This window comes from Anser cygnoides, chromosome Z (assembly GCF_040182565.1).
Source record: "Anser cygnoides isolate HZ-2024a breed goose chromosome Z, Taihu_goose_T2T_genome, whole genome shotgun sequence".
Classification (NCBI taxonomy): Eukaryota; Metazoa; Chordata; class Aves; order Anseriformes; family Anatidae; genus Anser; species Anser cygnoides.
This window is the reverse complement of record NC_089912.1, coordinates 63,296,644-63,319,880: the sequence shown is the minus strand read 5'-3', so window position 1 is coordinate 63,319,880 and position 23,237 is coordinate 63,296,644. Positions and strand designations below refer to the sequence as shown.

At 52.4% G+C, this 23,237-nt stretch overlaps 1 protein-coding gene across 2 annotated transcripts in view; it reads right to left on the bottom strand.

Moving 5' to 3' along the window:
- Positions 1-23,237, bottom strand: part of CNTFR (ciliary neurotrophic factor receptor) — a 178,071-nt gene that overhangs the window by 48,978 nt on the left and 105,856 nt on the right. For both annotated transcript variants that reach the window (XM_066988073.1, XM_048048546.2), the window contains one exon: positions 3,035-3,265. In XM_066988073.1, the coding sequence (XP_066844174.1) occupies positions 3,035-3,265 (231 nt within the window). The remainder of the gene's footprint in view (positions 1-3,034; positions 3,266-23,237) is intronic.

The following is a 23,237-nucleotide window of genomic DNA, read 5'->3' as shown; positions in this document are numbered from 1 at the left end:
AAAGCTCCCCTGAGGACCATCTGAGCCCCTCATGTCCTTCTGCCCGCCTGTTGAAGTGCATCCGTGAGCCACCTTCACGCATTTTGCGCCTTTTGCCCCGTTGTGCTGCATCCCAACCCTTCCATTGTGAAAGCCCCACCCCAGAAACCCCAGGGTCACCCCGAAGCCACTGGCATGTCCCACCCAGGCTCCCTCCTCCTGGGCCAGAGCCACTGTGGGAAACACATCGCAGAGCGGTCTGAACCTCATGCCGGAGCTCCCCCATCCCTCCCAGCAGCTCCCCTTTCAGCACAATCTGATCCCCTTTAGCCATTTCCTAAGCCGTGTTCCAACTCCCATACTAATCCACATTTTCTCTGGTTTAACTCATAATTTCCCATGTGGCATCATAGCAAATACTTCACTGAAGTCAAGACAGATTACATCGACCACATTTCTGGACCTAGAAAATCAGTTCCCTTATCAAAGAGAGCTATCAGGTTAATCTGGTGTGATATATCGCTGGCAAGCTCCCGTTATATTTTCTCCCATTTTCCATTTGTCTCCACATCTTTAATTGTTCTTTCTTCTGAGAGCACTGCGGGGCGCAGTGGGGTCAGGCTGTCTGATCAGGATTTTTCTTTTTCCTCAAGAACAGGAGACACGCTGCCTCCCCCCACATTCCTGGGTACCACCAGTGACCCCTCAGTCGCTAACAAGCCTGGCTAATGAACTAAGATCTCCTTACCTGGGGATGAGGTGGACTTCAGCACTTTGAGTTTGCTTGCACGACAGAGGGCCACCTTCAGGTTTTATCCTCCTCCATTGCCCCCAGTATCACCAGTTAGACCTGGAGGGGCTCATCCAGGACTGGGGGCTGCCTCCATTACATTTCACCTCCCCTCCAGCCTGGCTGCACAGCTCAGCTCTTCTCTCCTTGCTTTCTCTTTACACATACAGCTAACCCTGCTTGAGTTTCCTTTGTAAGGTCTCGCTCAGCTTGACTCCTGGCAGTTCTTCCTTCATCCCTGCGCTCTCTGAACCCCGAGACAGAGCTTGCTTTGCTAACTGACACCTCTCCTGCTCCTCCTCGGCTCTCAGATGGCTCCTTATGGTTGTCTGCCCCTGTCCCCCCCCCCCCCCCCCCCCCGCCTCGCTCGGGATGCACGCTCCAGGTAGTGCTTTTTATTTAGCGAGACCTCTTTGCACGCAGCCCCCAGCCCTTCCGTCTTCCCGTTTTGCTGCTTTGCCCTGCTGAGACAGGAAAGTGCAGCCACAGGCCTGTTTTCACTTAACTTTCTGCCCAATTTAAATGAAACAAGTCCAAGATCCTCAAACCACAGGTTCTCCCCTGCAGCCTTCGTGCACGCTCACCCCGCTCACCCGTGCCCAGCCGAACACAGCAAACATCCCCACTGCCACCAGCTGCCACTGGATGCTGCAAACCTCCCACCAGGGATGCTCCCAAACCCACCCCTCCACAGCATCCCGCTCACCTCGGGGTATCAACCACCCCCGGAGAGGCAGGGAAGTGCAGGGAGAGGGCAGGAGCTGGGGGCAGCAGCAGCAGTGCTGCAAAAAGAAACCTCGCAGAGAACATTAAATTAAAATCCAGGCAATTAAATTAATTACCACTAAAAGCATCTCACCTGATTAGCTCCTTGCATAATTAATTGCATTATCAACACCGGGCACTCGCTTATTTATTTATTGCTCGCAGCCCCCGTGGTGTCCGAGCCTGCCCCTCAGCTGCTCAGTGCCTGGCGGGGCTGGGAGCAGGCACTGGCCAGGAATATGCAGCAATAGGAAATCAGCGGGATTTTGGCTCTAACGCCAAGCAATTCCCACGGGTCCCCGAGCGGATTGACAGGGATTGCTATAAGCGAGGTGTTTAGCAGAGGCAAGAGCCATTGCGAAGTCACGGTGGTGCCACAGCTGCAGAGGAGACAGCTGGAGACCACAGACCCCCCCCTTTCCCTTCATTTCCTCCAGATCTGGGCTGCAGCCCCTGCTCGTTTTGCAAGGTGTTTGCACTCATGGCCAGCTTTGCCCTGGTAACACAGCCAAGGGGTCCCTGACCACACACTTGCCAGCCACACACCATTCATTGCCATACTCCCAACCCTGCTACCCCCTCCATCCTCCTGCCCTAGGCAGCCCACTCCACCCTCGCCTGCTTTTCTCCGCGATTTCCAGCTTCGTCCAGCACCTTTTCCCCTTGGCCCACATGCCAGCATCCCTCCCAGCAGAATCTAGTACCACGAGATTGACGCCCTGCAGCATCGCAGGCTTACACAGCCCCTCTGCCTGACCCCGCTATGATAGAAATGCACCTGCAAGGTGCTGAAGGTGAGACAGGGAGCAGAGAAATAGGGACCCTGGGATGGCCAGCACATCCGTGGGGAGCTCCCGGCTGGTGCCTCGCAGCATCCTCCGTGGCAGCCCCAGCTCACCACCCAGCTCCTGGCACCCCCAGCTCTCAGTTACAAGCACAAAACCCACAGTTGCTCTCAGCTGTACAAACACAGCAGCCCACGAAACACACAGCTGCTATCAGCTATCAGGGTGGTGTGAAATATAGCACAGCTCTTATCTCCCACAACGAGACCTGTGAATCAGCACATCTCTCACTTAAGATAAGCAAAATCCTGTGAAACGTGCAGCTGGCCTCCACCGCAGCCGCGCATGGGCTCTCCTGCAAACACACAGCAGCTTCCACCGCTTTTTGGCTGTTCCTCTGATAAAAGCACACTGCAGTAACCACGGCCAGCACTCTTCCTCCCTGGCTGCCCTGAAAAAGGGCTCAACCCTGATCCTTTCTACTTGCAGCCTGTGCCCCTCCTGCTGCACCATGGTCTGGCTGGAGAAGAAACATCCCTTCCCAAATTGTTCCAGGGGCATCGTTACCAGCTTTGCCTCAAAGTTTGGGGCAGAGGGGGCTGATTCCAGAATCCTGCTGCTGGGATTTGTATGTCACGGGCAGCTTGCTCTGGCTCAAGAGACAGCATGACTCCGTCCCCCCCATCCCCATCATGTCACACACCAGGGTACTCACTTCCCACCCTCAGGTAGGTCTGGTACTTGAGGTGCCAGGAGGAGCCCTCGTAGCAGGAGTACTGGCCGCTCTGCGTCAGGTCCACATTCTTCAGGATCAGGTACGAGCCGTTCAGGTGGGAGTCGTCGATGTCGGTGCCGTTGGCCGTCCAGGTCACGGCCGCGTCCCAGTCCATGGAGCCACACTTCATGGTCACGTCCGCGCCTACCCGCTCATACTGGATGTGGCTGTCTGTGGAGGAGGGAGAAGAGAACAGGAGGTGAGCTCGGAGCCCCATGGGCAGGGTGAAGACCCCAGGGCTGCCTTGGAAATAGGATCTTACCATAACTTGCACAGCAAGAGAGGGAAGGACCGAGGCATGGACAGCCACGATGGTCAGGAAAGCCCATGTTCTCCTCCTGACCCTGACAATGGTTTACTGTCACCTTAGAGCAGATCACGGACCACATCTGTCTCATAGGATGCCTTCCCCCGACCTTTACCTTGGAGGAGACACGCCAGGGCCACACGTATGGCTCACCAGCCAAATGCCCCACAGCACAGCCTGCCGCTCATGCCACCAAGTCATTGCCACTCCTGCATCCACAAGGCTCGCTGCAGGAGGCAAATCAAACACACACATCACAAATTCCCAGGGGAGGGAGTTGACAGAGCCCCAGGACCTGTTACCAGCAAACTTGAGTTATTTACTAGCGGAGGTGGGAAGTGGGCAGCTGCCCTTGCAGCTCCCTGCCTAGGAAATGAGATGGGAGGATCGCAGCCTACCTGAGCCACACTTTGGAAAGGGGCAGCTGCTTGGCGCACGCTATGCTGTTTATCTCCCTGCTTGGTTTTTCTTCTCTCGCTACAATAACATGATGCCTTGCTGAGCTGTTTGATTTAGCATCTCGCGAGTGGGGCAGTACAGCTCATTGGGCAGCAGCTGCCTAATTGAATTTTCTCAGGTTTCTGGACAGGAGTTCGAGCTGACATTCATTAATGATGCTTGGCAATTGAATCTTTCCCGTGTTGCTACATGGGCTGTGCTGAGCTGCGTGCGGCAAGAATAAAACCGTACGTGTGTGTGCATGGTGCAGGGTGAAGCAGGACAGGGCGTGAGCAGGGGGTGAGCATCTCCTTCAAGGCTTCATCAAGCCTTTGTGTACAGGCAAGGGGTGTTTGATTCTCAAAACACTCCCAGGTTTCCAAAATGCGTTTGACAAGGTGCCTCAATAAAGGCTCCCAAGGAAACGAAGCAGCCCTGAAAAACAAGGAGAGTCCTCGCAGGGATTTATAGCAGCTAAAGGTCGGGAGACCAAAGGTGAGAAGAGGCGGTCAGGCTTGGCAGAGGAAGACGTCACCGGTGAGGTTTGACAGAGATCAGGGCTGGGCCGGAGCTGCCCAGCATGCTGTAACTCATGTGGAAGAGGGGGGCACGGCAGTGAGAGGAGGCAGCCGAGGCTGTTAGGGCAGCAAAATTAAAGCTGAGGGCAAAAGTGTTACAGAAGGGTGTCACGGTACAGACCAGCTTTGTATCGATAAACGCACAGGGACACATGGGGTGACGAAGGGCTTGTTTGCCTTGCTGTCCCTGCGGTCACGGCTCCAAATTAGCTGCAGCCTCCATGGAAACACATCTTGGAGTGTCACACTCAATTCCCTGAAAACACCCGCTCAGTGGCAGTCAAAAATGCAAACCCAGTGATAGGAATTATTAAGCAAGGGCTTGAGAACAAAACAGGAAGTACTGGACTCTACAAGCTGCACACAATGCTATGCCCGTGTCATTAAGAGTACAGTTCAGCTGAAAAATCAGCAGAGGAAGGAAACGTGGAAGAGCAAAGGTCAGGAACAGCCCCTGTGTAAGGGATGGCATGGCAGACTCAATCTCTTCATCCCCACGAAGAGACAACTGGTTGGAGACCTAAATAACACCTAGACACCTAAATAACCCTGAATGACACGGAGAGGATGAATAGAGAAGGACTGCTTCTTCTTTCTCCTAAGAAAACAATTAAGGGGCAGCAAATGAAAACAAGGAAAAGAAAGTGTTTCTTTTGCACAACGCGTAATGACATTACAGAAACCCACATCCCTCAGTTACTGTGGCTGTCCAAATTTTGGTGAAAAGAATGATTAAACAAATCCACCGCAGAAGACTCCACTCAGGGTGGTAAAACACCGAGCTGCCCCAGCAAGCCAACAGCAGGGAGAGATAAGAAAAGCATCCCTGTGCCCATCCTGCTCTTTTCTCTCCCTCTAGATACCAGCTCCTGGGTCCTGCTGGGAGCTGGGACCAAGGGCTACACAGTGTGGTATCATCCAGCCATGCCTGCACCTTAGGTGAAAGCCCACAGCCTGAGCCCATCCGCAAAGGAGAGTGCCCTGGGATGAAGTTGGCCCTAAGGGATTCCACCTGAAGACCCACAGCAAGCAGCTGCATGTCAGGATACTTCTGATAGGGAAATGGTATCTCTGGGGATGCTGTCCTTGCTGGGAAGGGGATGCTGAGGACAGTAGGGGAAATGGGCTGTAGCTACTAAGATGCTGGTGAGACGTCTCAGGATCATCTCAGACACCAGCTAAAAGTATTTTGAGTGTTTTAAAAGAGCTTACAGCATCCACTGACAGGCAGAAAGAAGGAAGAGCATCCCAGCTGAGGAGTCTGTGAGGAGGGGCAGCTGGACTGGGTCCAGATAAATGGGCAGATTGGTGGAAGTGTGGAAGATGGATGAGTGGAGAGATGAACGAGTGTGTGTGCCTGCAGACAGATGGATAGCTGGCTGGCTGGGCACAGCTGGGACGGGGGGAAGTGTATGAAGAAGAAAGGATGGATGACTGTGCAAGTGGATGGATGGATGAGTATATGTGAGGATGCAGAGCGACGTAAGAGGATGGAGGACTAACATATAAGCAGCAGGCTGGCTGGCTGTGTATGTGGATGGAGGGACGGATGGACAGATGGATGGAGGGATGGATGGGTGGGTGGGTGTGTAGAGGGAGGGAGGGAGGAAGGGAAGGATCAGTGAATGGCAGCAGGGGAGGGGGGATTGTTGGCTGTTCAAATGGCTGGGCAGATGGATGGATTGACAGATGACTAGGCAGATGGGCAGATGGATCCATATAGATAACAGACTTAAAGCATGGATCCCAGCTTCTTACTCCAGTTCTGCTCTAATTTCTTCCTTTGCATAAAGTAAAGATTTTTCCCCGCCCTTTCCTGCAAGGCCATTGACCTTCCTGCCCTCACACCTGCTGGGCAGAGACTGTGGAGATGCAGCATCACCCAGCATTGCGTGGAGAAATGCTCGCTGCAGCAATGCAGGGAAGGATTGGGGCAGGGGAAAGCTCTGGGGTGCCCAGCTCTGCTTCTCAGAACTGCAGCTGAGGGCTTGCCTGTAGCTGGGAACAGCAGGGCTAGGCTGGGATGGGGGAAAAGGCACCTTGAATTATTTCCTGTTGGTCCTCAAATACAGCACAAACACGCTGGCACACACCCAGAAGGACGGAGGGAGCCATTCCTGGAAGACAGGTCTTTGAAAGCAATAGTCTTTCCCAGGGCAATGACTTCAGGCTCCTGACAAAGGAGAAACCCAAAGCACAGTGTTGGAGCAGGCGTTTCCCCTAGACGGGTTTAGTGACCCTCACGCTGGGGCTGAGCCAGGTCCCCATGTCACATCCAGCCACGTGGATGCGTGGCACCCTGCTGGCCTCCCCGTGTCACCTCTCTTTGCCTGCCCTGAGCTGCAGATACCAGCAGTGCTTTTGGGTGGGGACAGGTGAGGACGACTAGAGCCTTTCCCATGGAAACGCATTTAATGCTTCCCAAATCCAGCTTGTCCAGCTGTAGCTCCTCAGCTGAAACTTCCTCCTCGTTTCCCTTCTTAATGTTTCTTGACCTGCGGAGGGACTGCAAGGGCAGCACCACCGAAGCCTTGGCAGCTCCCACCCCCCCCAGCACCCTGGTGGGGCTCCTTGTGCCAGGGTCCATCCCAAGCCAGCCCCTTGCAAGCACTCATGGGGGCCAAAACCATCCCAGTGATTTGCAGACTGGAAGAACTGCTCCCACTCACGGGCCTCTGCCCAAACATACCATGTGGCTGCAGCTGGTGTAAGCACCGAGTGAGCAAAAGGAAGGCACCAAAGCATTTTTGGGGATAGACACAAGTCCTCTGCACCCTCTTGCACTCTTCTCATCTGCAGGACATGTGGCCTTTGTCTCTGCCCTTACAGGTGGGGAAACTGAGGCAGCGAGAAGGGCTATATCCCCCTCTCCTCCATGGGACACGGAGCACTTCTGCAGCAGGAATCTGTCCTGAGGTATCTGTATCACCCCACTTGCCTACGTACCTCTTGCCCAGAGCTGTGTGCTTGGCCATGAGTAATAATCTGAGCAGCTAATTAGATCTCTGTGTATGCATTCATAAATTATACATTTAATATTTACACAGTGCTGGGGGTACGCTGAGAGCTCTCCAAGCAGATGGAGCAGCGAGGTCTCACACCCTGCAACTTCCCACTGTAAATGAGACCTGTAATGAGATCCAATGGGATCAGCGAGATGTTCTGACCTTCTCTGGCCTTTGGATGTGGGTCTCCTGGGGAAGTAGCACAACCCTGTAGCTTCTCTCGTGCTCCAGCACCCATGCTGGCCAGCTTGGGCATCACTGACGCTGCTCAAGGGGTGCTGGTGGCTCTGCTCCCAGCTGTAGCTTTGTGGTCCTGGGGGTTGCCCTTCTTGAGATGAAACAGCCTCTAGCACTGGAAAGGGGTTCCCTACACCATCTTCCTGAAGTGCACCCCATCCTTGATCTCCTCACATCCATTCTCTCCAGTGCTCCTTGGTCTCTTGCACAGCTTTCATTGCCAGCAGAAACCTTCCCTTCCAGAAGAAGGAATTTCATGCTTAAGGAGGCAGTTCTTCCACAAGTGATTTAAAACTAAATACATCTTTGTAAGGAAACAGGCATAATTAAGTGTCATCGATGTAGCCAAAGATATGGACCGTTCCAAGTTAATTTTGTCCATTAATGAAGAATTGCAGCAAGCGGAGCCCACGTTTGTTTGCTCTACTTTGGTAAATCCCTGGAGTCAGCAGCTTTGCTTTCTTGACAAGAAAAAATAATTAGCAAGAAACTTTAATTAAGAGATAACAGATGGGTGCTAAAGGACTTGTACTCAATCACTCCACGATAGCCTGGAAGCAGATCTCAGTTTGCTTCAGGGGCACTGCAGAGGATGCACTTTCCCTCTCCACCATGGTCGGCTCCTGGCCAGCTCCGGGGACAGGCGAGCCTCTTCCCTCGGCCTGGACGTGACCACAAAATGTCCTTCCATGAGGGGTGGCACAGCCATCTGGCCCTCAGGGGAGCTCTCCTCCAGCTGCACACCCAGCACAACATCCCACTACTGCTCTGCGGTGGCAGGAGCCTGCTCGCCCCACAACCCAGCCGGGCAGCAAGCACCTTGCCAGGGAGAAAACCCAGCACCAAGCCCAGCTGGAAACAGCAGGACGGAGACCAGAGACTGGTTTTGCTGGGAAGCAGCATCTCCCGACCTGCCTGACCACACCAGCCCAGAGCATGCCACAGGCACTGCCTCTTGCAGGAGGGCTCTCTACCAGGGCCAACTCGTGTCCCCACCTGCCACCATGCCCAGCTCACACTGGAAGCAGCAGGGGCTGTACAGCAGCATGCTGTCCCAACACCAACTTGTTCCTGGCCACAAGGGACCAGCAAGCCTGGGACTGAGCTCTGCCAAGACTGCCAAGGCTCGTGTACCCGTCTGCAATGATTGCACCTCTCTGGCACCGATGGTCTTGTGTTGCCACGCACAGGACCAGAAGATGAGCTGCTGCTGCTCCTGCTCTTCTGTCCTGCTGAGCCCATATGCCCTGGAGCAGGGATGGGAAGCCTGGATGCTGTTGAGCTGGTGACCTTGTTGTTTTGTTTTGTTTTGTTTTGTTTTGCTTTGCTTTGTTTTGTTTTGCTTTGTTTTGTTTTCTCCTAGGAGACTTTGGTCTCTCATCCCAGGAAGGGACCTGAGCTCATGCACTCATCTGTTTTCCTGCAGAAGGTCGTGGTAAGAGCTTCCCTTGGATGTCTTAGCTTTTCTGGTCCAAAAATGCCCATTCCCTAGGATTCCAAACACCCTCCTTGCTCAGACAGGCTGAGCTGTGACTCCATTTTCATCCTAAGGCTGGACTTGACCTTGCAGATTTGGCTTTCTTGCAAAGCTGTGCCCCCTGAGATGACTTGTCCTGAGTTAGAGCAGTCACCTGGCGAAGCAGCAACTCCTCCAGCCCCCTGTATCTACACCGCAGCTGCCCCAACACATGGGGTGGATGGCAAGGAAAGGAAGGTGTTCAAGGGCCAGAGGGAGATGAATGGCAGTAACCAGAGCAAGCACATGGTGGAAAAATCCCACTGATATCCTCCAAGCCACACTCGCCCTTCGCTGCCAGGTGACTGCGGGTGAATTACGGGCTTGTTTTCTGCTCCTGCTTTTTCATGCCGACAGGACAAATAACTTAGGCCACAAAAGAGTGCTTAGATCAGGCTTTTCAGCACCATTTAGGAGGAAATCAATAAGATTCGGAATTAGGTGCCCAAATCACAGCCGTAAACACAAGAAAAGCCCATTGTGGTTCCGCAACAGCGCCGAGACGCCTGCATCTACCGGGCGTGGGGAGGGGGCAGAGGCAGATAGAGACGTCAGGAGCCCTGCACCATGAGCTGCCTTCCTCCCCATCACTTCTGGCCAGTGCTCACCACCCTCAAACAACAACCTCCCTCCAAGCACAGCAGCACAGCCCTGCTCCCGCATCGCCCCGCTCAGGGCTGTGGGGTAGCATCAGGCATCGGGCAAGATTTTGTTATTATTAGCACAGAATTATGGAAGTCAGAGGCATAAAAGACCTGTTGGGTCCCACTCAGTCCATCCTCCTTCTGCCAAGACAGTATTGGTCCCTGCAGCGTATTTACTATTTCTCCGGTCTAATTTTACATACTGTACAATCTGCGCAGTGCCAAGTTACGATCCCTGTGTGAGAAGCAGAGCTCTCAATTTCCAGGCTCTCGGGTGTGTAAAATCACAACCGCGATGTTAAATTAACATTTTTTTATTTTTTATTTTTTTGCATTTAATCATTTAATAGCTCTAAAATTCAGCCCCTCAGGCTCTTTCTGTCTGTCTGTTGGCGTGGGCTTTGCCTGCTGTAGGCCAGTGGCTTGTCGCTGACTGATGCAACGCTCGTACCCCTGGGTGGATCAGCAGCAGCTGGGCTTGAAGCTGGGACCGCTGCAACTTAACACGTGAACTTCTGTGGCCTGAGCTGGAAAAACTCCTCCGCTTCCTCAACTGCAGGTACGGGAGGCTAAGCCTCCTCCTCACGGCTTAGGCCCCGCAGGGACAAGGCGCAGGGCACAGCCTGCGCTCGGGGCCAGGACTCAAAGGCAGCACAGCACGCAGGCTCGATTCAGGAATCAAAGCAGGGATGCGATCTGCAGCACCGAGATGCTGGGGGGACTCTGTGGCCATCCCCTGGTTTGTCACCCCGCTGTCATGACATGTCCCCCAGCACAGCAGAGCTCAGCTGTCCCTGCCAGCAGCTGGGGTGCAGGCAGTGAAATGGGACCTACCTTGGAAAGGATAATTTCCCTGTGATGCCCCTGGGAACCCCCAGGAGGAACAGCAGCACTTCTTCCTACATCAAGACACCCACTGGAGGAGAGACCCCAGGACTTGTTTCTACCCAAGAGAAGAATTCCTTTACCCTGCCCCAGCACCAAGACTTCCCCTTGTGTTCTTGGCCGTGGGATAACAGAGGAGCTGAGATACCGGTGCACATGGGGAAGAATAGATGGCAATAAGAAGCGAGGCATTTTTGCAAGTCTTTTCCTTTTTTTTTTTTTTTTTTTTTGACTCAGTCACCATCTCTCACATCTCTGAGCAACACTTGTACTCCCGTAGCATAGCTGATTTCAAAGCAATATTAATAATAAAGCAACAATCTACTCTGCCCATCAGGGGCTGTATTAACAATTAAGCCAAGGCCTCAGGATTTGCCAGTGTAATAACAAGATATTACATTTGCATTTCATGCCTTTCACTCTGAAAGACCCTAAAGCAAAGCCAAGCCAGGGAGCGATGAGCAGCGCACGCTGAGCTGTGGAGCTGCATCCCAGCAGTCACGAGGAGCATCTTCTGGGTGCAGCCCTCCCACGTTGAAAAATGGCCACAGGTCACCTCCACGGCATGCTGGAAAGGGCCCTGCTGCCCCCAGAGAGGTGAAGGTGAGATGCACGCCTTCATATCGCATGAGGCAAGAGGAGATCGCAAGCGCCTGGTGCTGTGGGGCAGCCAGAGGCTCTGCAAGCCAACTCGTGCAGATGTGCACACATATGATTGCAAAACACAATGAAGAAGCTCACGCAGAGTTATCACGCTACCCCTGGAAAGATTAGGTTACGACTAAGCAGGGACTTTTCATGTTGGTTTCCCATTCCTAGCAGCAGCACCAGCTGCTTTCAAGAGGAGGGTACATGCAGTCCCTCGGAGAAATGTGAGCTCCTGCCTGGCCCCGCTCACGTGTTGCTGCCCCTAAGCACCAGTGTCTGGAATATTTTTAAAAAACCTTTTAAAAAATGCTCCCCATTAAGCAACTATTTCCAAGCAGCCTCAGCAGCTGACTGGTGGCAGAGACCCCGCATTCATCGTGCAGAGCCCCAAAGAGCCGAGCTGTAATTTCTATTTCATGCTGGTCGCCTCTCCATTTCTGGAAACACCTCCTTCCCTGCAGAGCCTTTCCTGCTCATCTACCCACCGCTATTCCCTCTCCATACAGCTTTTATTACAATGCCTTTGACTAATCTCTCCGAAGGGAAGAGCAGGGCTGCTTTCAGGGAGCTCAGCTTGCCTTTGAGAGCTTCTCCTAACCTTCAATTACCGCTGCTGCTGCTTCGCACAGCCCTCAGCTTGGTGGTTGCTGGGCTTTTTTTCTTGGTGGTGGTGGGGTGTTTTGATTGTTTGTTTGTTTTTTCCTTCTGTGTTTGGGATGATGAGCAAATATTAGTTCAGGAGCAGACGTTCATTCAACATGATTTGAACTAATTGCCCTTTTTTTTCCCCCCTATATTTCAACGCTTGGAGTCTCCAAGTGTCTTGTTGCAAAACAAAAGCTAAAATGCCAGAGCGTTCATTGAGTGAAACAAATGAACGTGCCCGGCTCTCTGGAGAGCTCCTTGGGTTTGAAGTGGTAGAAGATTTTAGAGAAACATTTTTTTGCAAGTAAAAGTATACAGAAGCTCACGATGTCTAGGAGGAAGAGAGCTGCAGTTATCTGAAGGCGCTACTGAATTGCAACTATTATTAGCACAAGATCCTTGAATTCTGGAATTTCTGCAAAATGTTTTGAATTCAGGTTCTGAAGCATTTAAAGGGCTCGAGAAAATATCTTTGGCTCCAAGTCAGCAAAGCACTTAGGCGAGCTCTTAACTTTCAGCATGTGTTTAAGTACCTTGCTGACTTGGGGCTTTTAACCCCGGCAAAAAGAAAGCAAGCAGGGAAGAAAAGCCAAAGGAAAAGTTTGTGTGCATGTGGAAATCTCCAGACAAGCTGAAAAAATATGGGAATCTCTTCTGGAAAGTAGGAGAACAAATAATAATAATGACATGCCTTAAAATTAAACACTAGGGAAAGCTTTCTAGGGGGAGAAAGACTCCCAGAACAAATGGAGCATTTCGTTGTAGCCTAACGCTGACTTTGCTCTCCTGCTTCTTCAGCACGCTGAAATTATTTATTGCTGAAAATAAAAAAATAGTTCGGAAGTGGGAGGGGGAAGCTAAGCGTGATGGGGGAGAGAAAAATCTTGGCTCGAGCAGTGAAGAAACATCTCTGAAATGAGTCGGCTGTGGGAGGCTGCCTGTCAGGAGGAAGGAAGAGGAGGGAGGAGGAAGCAATGAGTGGCAGTCGCAGGAGAGCCCAGGGCAGGAGCCTGCGTGTGTCCATGGGGCACAGGCTTGCAGCAGCCACTTCCATGAGAAGGGAGGATCTGAGAAAGTCCAAAAGCAGATCCAAAGGGCACGGGGAGGCAGAAACTCTGCCTCCGATCAATGCAAATCTATGCACGCACAGGCAGAAAATGGCTTTTTCCCTACCTCATGCTGGAGGCCATGAATAGGAAACAATCTTTTCAACTCCGCTGGTCACACCCCTCGCCGGCCGTTCGCAGCAGCATCAGGCTCTATGCATGTTTATTTTCTAAAGCAAAGCAAAAATAGGCTATGTCTCCCGGTGGTGGGAGAGCATGGGCTGGCTGCAGCCCACACAGGGCGGTGGGGCCGGAGGGATGCTCAAAGGCTCCACCAGGCTCAGTCCCTCAGTCCTCACAGCATCCCTCAGTTCCAGGTTTCAGGAATGATGCAGGAAGGCTCAGGATAAGGCAGAGATGCAGCTCGGGACCTGTTGGAGCAAAAGCCTCAACTCTGGAAAAAAAAATCTCCAAAGTTTTCTTTTCTTTTCCCTAAAAAAAAAAAAAAAAGAAAAAAAAAAAAGGGCTTGATTCTTTCTGAAGGAAACCAAAGGGTTTCGTGTGTCTTAAACTGCCGTGTTGTACAAAAGGCTTTACAACCCAGTTTTTTGGAGGATGCAGAGTTGTCAATTCAAAGTGAAGAGTCAAACACCATTTCAGAAAAACACCAAAAAGACATACCGCAGCCCTTCCCCTCTTCCCGTTCCTCTTTTTCCCCTGCCAGAGAAATACAATTTAGTGAAACTTTGGACGTTGACGGCACTTCATTTTCCAACGGAAAAAAGGCTCCCCCGAGGTCCTTCCCCGGCAGCAGGCAGACCTCCCGAGGGAGATGCGCCGGCAGGGTGCGGGGGGCTCCTCCTCACCGCTCAGGCTGCTGCGCTGCCTGCAGACCCCCTGGGACAGGCAGGCAGCGAGAGGCGGCTGGTGCCTTAATGAGCTGACAGCTCAAGGAGAGGAGACAAATGAGAGCAGCGTCTTACAGACGGGAACCCGAGTCCCGAACGGAGATGAAATGACTGGCCCAAGTGCGTGCAAGTAGAGCCACGCTCTGAATTTCCTCCTCCCCTGTGATCTGATGGCACCTGGCACGTCAACACCACGGGAACATCCGAAGCACAGCTCACGTTTGGGCTGGTGTTGCTTTACCCATCTTGGACCCCCGGGACGCCAACACGTCCTGCACTCAGCCCTACAATCCACTACTATGGCGTACACCGGTGATTCCCTCTGAAATAGCAAAGCAAAAAGCCTCCCATAAATACTGATTATATAAAAAAACTCCTCTGGGCTAAGCAAGTTAAGAAAAATGGTCCAAACTCACCAGAGGAAGGAAAACACAATTAAATCACCTAACAAACAGCCTGCATCCACTGATCCCTGCTGCTACACTCACATTGTTTGACTTGGCCACCGCTGCACTGCCAGCTGTGCATGTGTGCCGGGCAGCACAAAGCTTACTGGCACCCAGAGGTCCCCAGCACATAAACCCACTGGGAACCCCAGCAATGGGTTGTGCATAGAAATGCTTGGGAGCTGCAGGTCCTGGTCACAGCACGAATTAAAGGGAGGTGATGTTTGCAAGGACCCAATATCTACCTGGGAACAGGTCTGCATGCACTCCCACCGAGCCCCTCTGTTTCCACCCGACCCATGCAAAGGCTACCAGCCCTCATTGCTGCAACCCAGCCAGGATCCAGCTCTCACCACTCACAGCTGATGGGCTGCCCAGCTCCACCTGCCTAAATATATTTTCCAAGGGACAGAGGAACTTCATCCAGACCATTCCTCAAAGCTCAGGGCAGGAGCTTACTGCTGGGTCTACAACATGAAGCACCACACAACACATTAAAAGTGCTGCCACGTGTGCTTCTGCTCTTGGTGTTTCTCACTATGGGGTCTTCACTCTGAAGCTATGATTTAGGGCAGGGTAAACACTGTAACGGGATTAAATCCGCCACTTAAATCCTGAAGTTCTCCTCCTGGGTTTACATCGCAAAGTCCTACTCATGGATCAATAGAAAGACACCCACAGCTGTCTCTCTGGGGCTGCCAAGAATGTAATTGCAAAAACACAGAGAAAGAAATACAAAATGGCTACAGAAGTGCACGGACTCGCACGGCTCAGTGGACAAGACGTGCCCAGACCATGCAGTGAGATGGACAACTTCTCAGGGAGGACAGGTTCACCAAGAGGGAGAGAGGCTGACCTCTGGCTGTCTTGATGAGATTGGGAACACCTCCCTTATCAAGTGATTGATCCAATGCCCAACATCCCCCAAATTTCTTGGGGGACAAGGCACATCCTACATAGCACTTCCTGGCTGCCTGGGGGTCACTGCTGTGCTCAGACTGGGGGAACTGGGAGCAGAGGAGGACCCCTGCTGTGACAAGTGAATCTCCTGATGGGCTGATGGATTTAACGCTGGCCCTGCTGCCACACATGGGACATGAGCAGCACCTTCACAAAGTCTAAATCAAGCTAAGCCAATGCAATAAACCAGAAAAAATACAAAAAAAAAAAAAGATAACAACCCAACCCTGCGTCTATGTATAAACAAATGTTCATTTTGAAGCACCAGCTGTCAAAGTCCCATGGTATCTCTGTTCTCCCAGGAGCTCCCTTTCTGTCTCCCTTGCTGCCATCGCAGCAGCAATGCAACTTCTGAAAAGCACCGACTGGCAGCACGAAAATGGCCGCGGTGATTGTATTGCAACACTTTGCTGCTTCCCTGAGCCGCAGCTCCCTCCTCCGCTGTTGGAAGTGAAGTCCAATCAATGCTAATTAATTAAGGGCCAGAACCTGCCAACCATGGTCACACTGAGTTCAGTGCTGTTCCTTGAATATTCACGGCTCACTCTCTGGCAAAGCAAGAGATTTGGGTGGAAAACAACAGAAATTTGCTTTGCAAGCCAGAAGGGACAGACAGACATGTCCCTCTGCTCTTAGGGCTGAGAGACGGAGGAGCAGCCTATGCAGGGCAGGCCTGACGTGCCCCAGCTACACCTCTGCAAAGCAGCATTGACACGATGGGAAGGGCACTAAGTCAGCCTGCAGATGTCCCTAGATGCTCTCCGCAAGAGCTGGCAGAGCAATTTTCCCCATCTAAGACCAAGTGGAGGATGCTCACGATGGGTCCAAGCATCTCTGCCAGCAAGGGGTAGCACATCCTTTCCCTGACCAAACAAAGGGCTGTACTCTGTAATGGAGAGGGATGGGTGTTACTGGGAAAAGCTGGGGAGGCTCCACAGGGGCAAAGCCCTGGAGATAGCTGTGCCATAGGAAAATCCTAGGAAGGTGAATGGACTTCCAGAGGCAGCACCAGTGGGAATGGAATGGTGGGTTACTACAGCAAGCAAGCCTGTGGCTGCTTCTGGGCCTTCCTCCCCCTGCCAAGGGGCTCGTGTGATGCTCTAAGATCTGGGAGGCACCAGTGGGGACCCAAGTTCCTGAGCTCTTCCACCACACCATGCAGCAGGGACCCTCACCAAAGGAAAATGGAGACAGGCACACAGGCCGATCCCCCTGTGCTTTCCACCACGATGGTAAAGCTAATTTTCTAGTCTGCTGAGCACAGGAGCTTGCGTGTGATCGCCTGCCAGGCGCATCGTGCCTCACCATGCACCTCCACCCCCTCCAAACAGCAGGCATCCTGCCAAGCTCAGCGGCACCTCTCCACTCCTGAGCAACACCATTGGGTTTTCCTGCTGTGCCCCAAGCCTCCCCCATTGTCCCAGCAGCTGGCACAGGTTGTGGCAGGCCTCCAGGCTCCCGCTGATGGCCAGGCATGGAGGCTTCCCACGGGAAATCACAGCGAGAGGGTTAGATTAACGTCTGGAATCAATGCCCTCAATGCTGCGTGCCTCAGTTTCTCCCTTGCGCAGCGTGCTCTCAGCTGGAACAACCGCAGTGCAGTCCAGGCACCGGCACGGCAGAGTCCGACCCGCTGGGGTTTGTGGCTTGGCTGGAGCCAGAGGCTCTCCGTGACTCATCCTAAGGAGTCTGGAGTTCATGGCTCCGGCTGGAGGCTCCCCTCGGGAGTGCTCCGGGCTCAGCTTACTGTGCCCCTGGGAGCAGGCTCGTGCACGAACACGGATGGAGAGTACAGCTCACCCGTCTGGTTGGAGACATTCACTTGGACTGAATCACTTGGGCATGGGGGGTACCAGAACGGCCCCCACAGCAGACCCCTGTGCACGATGCAGGCTTGCACTGGCCACTGCTGCCTGCAGCGTCATGTTCCTGCCTCTCTGCAGAGCAGAATCACACTTCAGCGTAGCAAAGCATCCTTTCCCAACCAGCTCTCCGCCAGCAAAGCTGTGTTACCCAGCAGTGCACACTCCTTGCCCAGCACCCGGACATCAGAAACACATGCACACACATGCAGACCTCATTATACCTTCACAAATTCAGCGGGGGCCAAGGATGATGTGCTACAATATACAGCTCTGCTTTAGCTCATGCAGCCCAGCCTACAAAGCACACAGCTCTTTGCTGGCAGAAGTCCTCCATGCTTCCAGCTTTGCAGGTCAATGTTTTTCAGCTTGGGCTCTGCAGACCCCTGGCTGCTTTGTAACACTCCAGAATTGATAATTAAGCAGGTTTAAGCCATCCAGCTGGGCTCTTCTAACAGAAATCTGCACTGGGGGAAATGCTTCAGGCTTTGCAAACTAAAAAAGCTAGGAAGGACATGCCACAGTGTGCTGAACCTGGGACAAAGGGCAGCACATGGCTCTGTCCCATCCACGGGGAGTTTTGCACCATGGTGGATGCATCCTGCCTGGGGTTGTGGTCAGGTACTGTCCCTACACATCAAAGTATGCAGATGTGCTAGGAGAAGTTTTAGCCCCTTCCCCTTGTCAGCTGAACGGAAACGAAGGTGTTTTCATCCCCCCACTGCAAGCCACATGCACAAAGCCCCCTCCCCAACACCAGCCTCCCCAACACATGCCCCTGAGCAAAGGAAGGAGGTGCAATCAGCCTCCAGACTACCTTAGCTTCAATTAGCACCCAGTGGCAGCTGAGCCTAAACAACAATCTTTCAGCAAATCCTACGCCAAGAGATCAATGGTCCATACGCCGGACTAATACCGCTGTAACCCCTCCTGCCTCCATCACTGTCGATTGCTTTGCGGTTTCACTTCACTTCTCCACCTGATTGGCCTAGCTGCAGCACTCATTACAAGGTGACACGCATTGCTTTTCCCCTCTGTAACAAGCCTGCCACAGACCCAGCTCAATCCTTCCTCTTCTCCTCCTTTTCCTTTTAATATGCCACAATTATATTGGCTTCTCTGCATGGATCCACTCCATTTAGTGCTGCCCAACACTGCTTATCCTGAAAGATGTTCTTTTCATCCACGGGACAGACTGCACATCTTGCAAGTTGATTCTTCTGCTAGTGGTACACTTCATGTCCCAACATCTGCTCTCCTGAGCACGCTTCATGCTTCCTTTGCTCTGCTCCTACCCTAGCAAAATCTTCTCCTCAGAAAGCAGAGATGAAGATGCTTGGTCTCAGTGTCTTGCTGGGGCTGTGCTCCTGTGTTTTTGGGCTTTGCTTTGTCACCAATGCAGCCCCCTCTGCTACAGCCCTGGGCTCCTTCAGGAGCACTTTGCTCCTCCAGCCCAACACAAGGTGGGCTTTGCAGTCCCAGGGCACAAACCACAACTTCAGGCACTGGAAGCCCTTCAAAGCAGACAAACCAAGTGGCACCTCCAGCCCAAGTCCAGTCGGATTTGTGTCCCTCAGCTGACAGGACCGGGTCGCTTTGGCAACTTGAGGTGCTGGCTCCCTGGGACGGCCGCGTGTGACTTCCAAGGCGAGACCTTTCCAAGCTTTTGGAGGCTAAGTCAAGCCAAGCCCCTGAAGCGCTTGGTTTCCACTCCAACTGTCACAGCTTTATGAGATCTTCCATTCCTGGCAGCCTTTGAAATGTAACAGGCCTAGAAAACAACAGGCGTAACCCATGGACAAGGATTGCTTCCTCCCTCGCCAAGACAGGCCGCAGCCCTTCCTCAGCAGCCAGGGCTCATGGAAGGAGCAAAGAACAGCCCCCAGCCCACCACAAGTCACCTTGTGGGCAATCCCTCGGTGTCCCATATGGCTTGTCATGCTTTCCAAAGGGCCCTGGCAGCTGGGGGTGAACTCCCACACCAGCAGGAACCCCCGGGGCTTTGGCCTGGCCTCAACGCGCCAGAGCTCCTCTGGGGACCTGGCTGGACTGCAAACCCCAGCCCTCCCTTTCCAGCGCTTGTTGATATGTTTAATGAAGTCTAAGAGGTTACTGAGAGACGGTTTTCCTTGCCACTGGCAGAACTAATGAGCCCTGGCAGACTGCAATCCTCTCAGCATTTTCTTCTCATCACAGATGTCAACTATCTTCACCAGTTCTGAGGGACTGCAGATTTACTTGTCCAAAACCTGACAAATCCACACTTAAAAAAAAAAAAATCTACAGCTTTGTGATCCACTTCAATACACCAGCTGACAGAGGGGTTCATATTTTTGTTAGCAAAGCATATTTTTTAATATTTCCTTCCCAGCTGTCACATAGGCCCACGGACAGATGCTTGCTTTGCTCCAGAACCTCATCTCCATCAGTTCCATTTCCAAAACCTCCTTCCATCTCCAGAAAGGGATACACTCAGTGCAAGTGCCTCCAGACAGACTTGTATAGCAAACACAGGTAGCCTCTTGGTTCACTTCTTTTGCACGTCTCACAACTTTGATAATCACAGTCACTCCCAAGAGCAGATCTTCAATGCCTTGAGGCTCCAAGATGTGCTCCCTCTCTTTTAAGTGCCCTCTATTTTCCTCCTGTCCTTTTCCTCTCTCCCCTTTCTCTGCTTTAAGAGCATGCCTCCTTATGAATCGAACAACACTTTGCACAACAGGACATCCATCTTGCACAGACCTATAGCTATTTCCAAGCGCATCCCCTGGACAGGAGCAGCGAGCCCACTGCTCCTGGTCCAACAGACACAGAGCAGAGCCATGCTCCCACAGCACATCCCAGCAGAAACCTCTGTGCACACAACCTCCCACAGCGCACACAACCTCTCTGTGCACACAAGCTCCCGCAGTGCAAAATTAGCAGCCATCACATAGAAACCAACCCCCTGGATTTTCCAGAGGCTCTTGTTCCCAGCAGGGCTACCCTACAACATGGGCCATGCTCCCGGGGCAGCCAGCTTGGGATCTGCAGGGCCACCAGGCAGGGCTGCGAGGCAGCGGGCAAGGAAACACAGGCACTAAAAATAGGCTGTCTGCGGTAGGGGCTGACCACATTTATTAGCAAGCCCGTGCCCTGGCTGACCACAAGGTCAGCCTCCGAGAGCTTGGCCATAATTCACTCCGCGTCTGGGCAGGAAGTCTACTGGAGCTCAGAGAGATGTCCAGTAATAGAAGGATGTTCCAGGAGCTGGGGCTATTTTTGCTGTTTTCTTTCCCTTTTCAGACAGAGAACCTTTCAGGAGATGCATTTTGTGCTGCAAAAGTAGCCAGGTGCTCTGGGACAGAGAGAAGGAGAGGAAGGAAATGGGGGTGCAGCTGGAGAAGAAGGGAGGGAGTTTGCGGCTGGGCTTCCTCTTATCAGACAGCCTCTTATTCACAGCAGGGCTAAAAGATAGCGGGGAAAGATCAGGGCAGTGGCAGTGGGGCCCCAGACCTTTATGGGCTCCTTAACACCCTAATGGCATGCAGCAGTGTTTAATGGGTTGCAGCTGGGGTGTCAGCTCAGCTGGGGGTGAGATGTCCCTGCTGCTTCCCCGCAGCTGTGGGCTTAGCAGGAAAGACGGGGTGCAATGGGAAAACTGTCACAGTAATGGATACCTAGGGATGCAGAGGAAGGGGTTTCCTTGTAAAGGCATACCAGGGACACCAGGACCACCTGACATGAGTTGCAGCTAGCTCGTACCTCCATCCAGCACGTGGTGGGCTAGCCGAACAGCCCCCAGCAGATGCAGCAACCCCACCAGGATGATGCCAGCCCTGAGCCTGGGCCAGCTTAGCCCCGGGGGAGGAACAGCAACGAGACAAAGCCATACAGAGCAGATGCCTGCCTTTGAATGGCAGCCTGCAGAGTGATTTAAGAAGGCTCTGCCTTGCGGTAGTGCTCCAATCCTGATGGCTGCACATACATAGTTGGTGTCGGAACCTTTGTATGAGGGGTAGCGCGTCCTCACTGAGCCAGGCTGTCACCCACCAGGGTCCCCTACCTCTGGCAATGCTCTCCCCCATCGCCCTGCTGTTTGCACTTTTACCCTTGCAGCGGGGAGGAAGCAGTTCCAAGGCAGAAGCACCTCCTCATAGTACGCCCTGGGACCAAGGTCTACCAGGTACAGAAAATCCGAATACCACAAAAATACCACCACGAACCGACACTCGTTTAGCCTGAGGACAGGCTGAGCTAAGACCCGTGCCTTTACACCGAGCAAACCCTGATAACATCCTTCCAACGCCAAGACGTGTCCTTTTATTGATCCAGCACTGTGCCTCTATTCTGGCTTTCTGAGCTCTCCATGAAGCCAATGTGAGCAACCTTTTGGCTTCAGGATAGCTTGCAGAGAGTGGGGGATGCAGGGGCAGGTAGAGGCTGCACCAAACTGTGCTTCACAACCAGAAATGTTCTGCAACCAGCTCGTGCGCTGAGCAGGGCCACAGTTTGGATCAAGGCTGGTGCTTCAGCCAGCTGGATAATGAGAGCATCCAGAATTGTAACAGGAAGGATTAAAAACATGTAATTGCTAATGGGGAATTAATCCTTAATGTGGTATCATCATTGCAGGAGGGTGTTCCAGCGTGGCCCTGCAGGGATCTGCTCTTGGCCCGTTGCTAATCACTCGCCTTATCAATTACCTTGCAGGCAGCATAAAACTGGTGCTGGCAAAGTTTGCCAAAAAAACAAAGGCTGATATATATCACGGAAAGGAGAAGTCCATCTCCTGCAGCCCCTGTCACAATTAGGTCTGTGTCTCCAAGAGGACAACTCCAGAATGGCCTTGCAGGTGCCATCTAGAGATGAAGTGGCAGAGCAAAACTTGGCCCGAGACGCATGGAGATGCCACGAGGTAGGAAAGCGCTATGTAACGAGGAGGCAGAGCTCTCTCGGTGGGAAGCACGCACCATCAGCAGCCTCCTGCTCGGCACACACGTGCTGTCCTCCCGACCTTGCCTTCCCCAGCGTGAACAGCGAGCGGCTGTGTACAGGCAATTACAGAAATTCCAAAACACTCCGTTGCACACACATCTCACCCTGGGGAAAAACACAGAAAAGCAAACAACACATGACAGATGTTAGTCATGTCACTTAATGCATGACTGAATGGCAGGCCAATAGTGTGGGAAGAGAAGAGAAGAGAAGAGAAGAGAAGAGAAGAGAAGAGAAGAGAAGAGAAGAGAAGAGAAGAGAAGAGAGAGAGAAGAGAAGAGAAGAGAAGAGAAGAGAAGAGAAGAGAAGAGAAGAGAAGAGAAGAGAAGAGAAGAGAAGAGAAGAGAAGAGAGAGAAGAGAAGAGAAGAGAAGAGAAGAGAAGAGAAGAGAAGAGAAGAGAAGAGAAGAGAAGAGAAGAGAAGAGAAGAGAAGAGAAGAGAAGAGAAGAGAAGAGAAGAGAAGAGAAGAGAAGAGAAGAGAAGAGAAGAGAAGAGAAGAGAAGAGAAGAGAAGAGAAGAGAAGAGAAGAGAAGAGAAGAGAAGAGAAGAGAAGAGAAGAGAAGAGAAGAGAAGAGAAGAGAAGAGAAGAGAAGAGAAGAGAAGAGAGACAAAGGATGGCTACGAACACAAAACAGTTCAGGGAAGACTGATTTGGGCAATGGGGAAAAAACAAGAATTGGTTTCCTGTAAGAGGATGCTCACTGTAAGCCCAACCACTGGAAGATAAAACATGACCTGGCTGGTGTCTTTAAGTACTTGTCTGGGGGTAAATTTCAGTACTCTGAAATCTAGCAGAGAAAAGCATGAGGAGGTTCAAAGGCTGGATGCTGAGGCTTCCCAAATTCAGGGGAGAGGGAGTGCAGCTTAGGTCCCATGGGACACACTCACTGTTGGAGCCAGTTCTGCAGCTCTCATCAAGGCAGGTAGATGCTCTAGTCTGGCCTCTGGCATGGACACACACACTACTCCCTCCCAGCCTTGTATATGGGGTCTTTGGAAGAGCAAAGAGGTGAGAAAAGCTCCAGGACAATCCCTAACCTC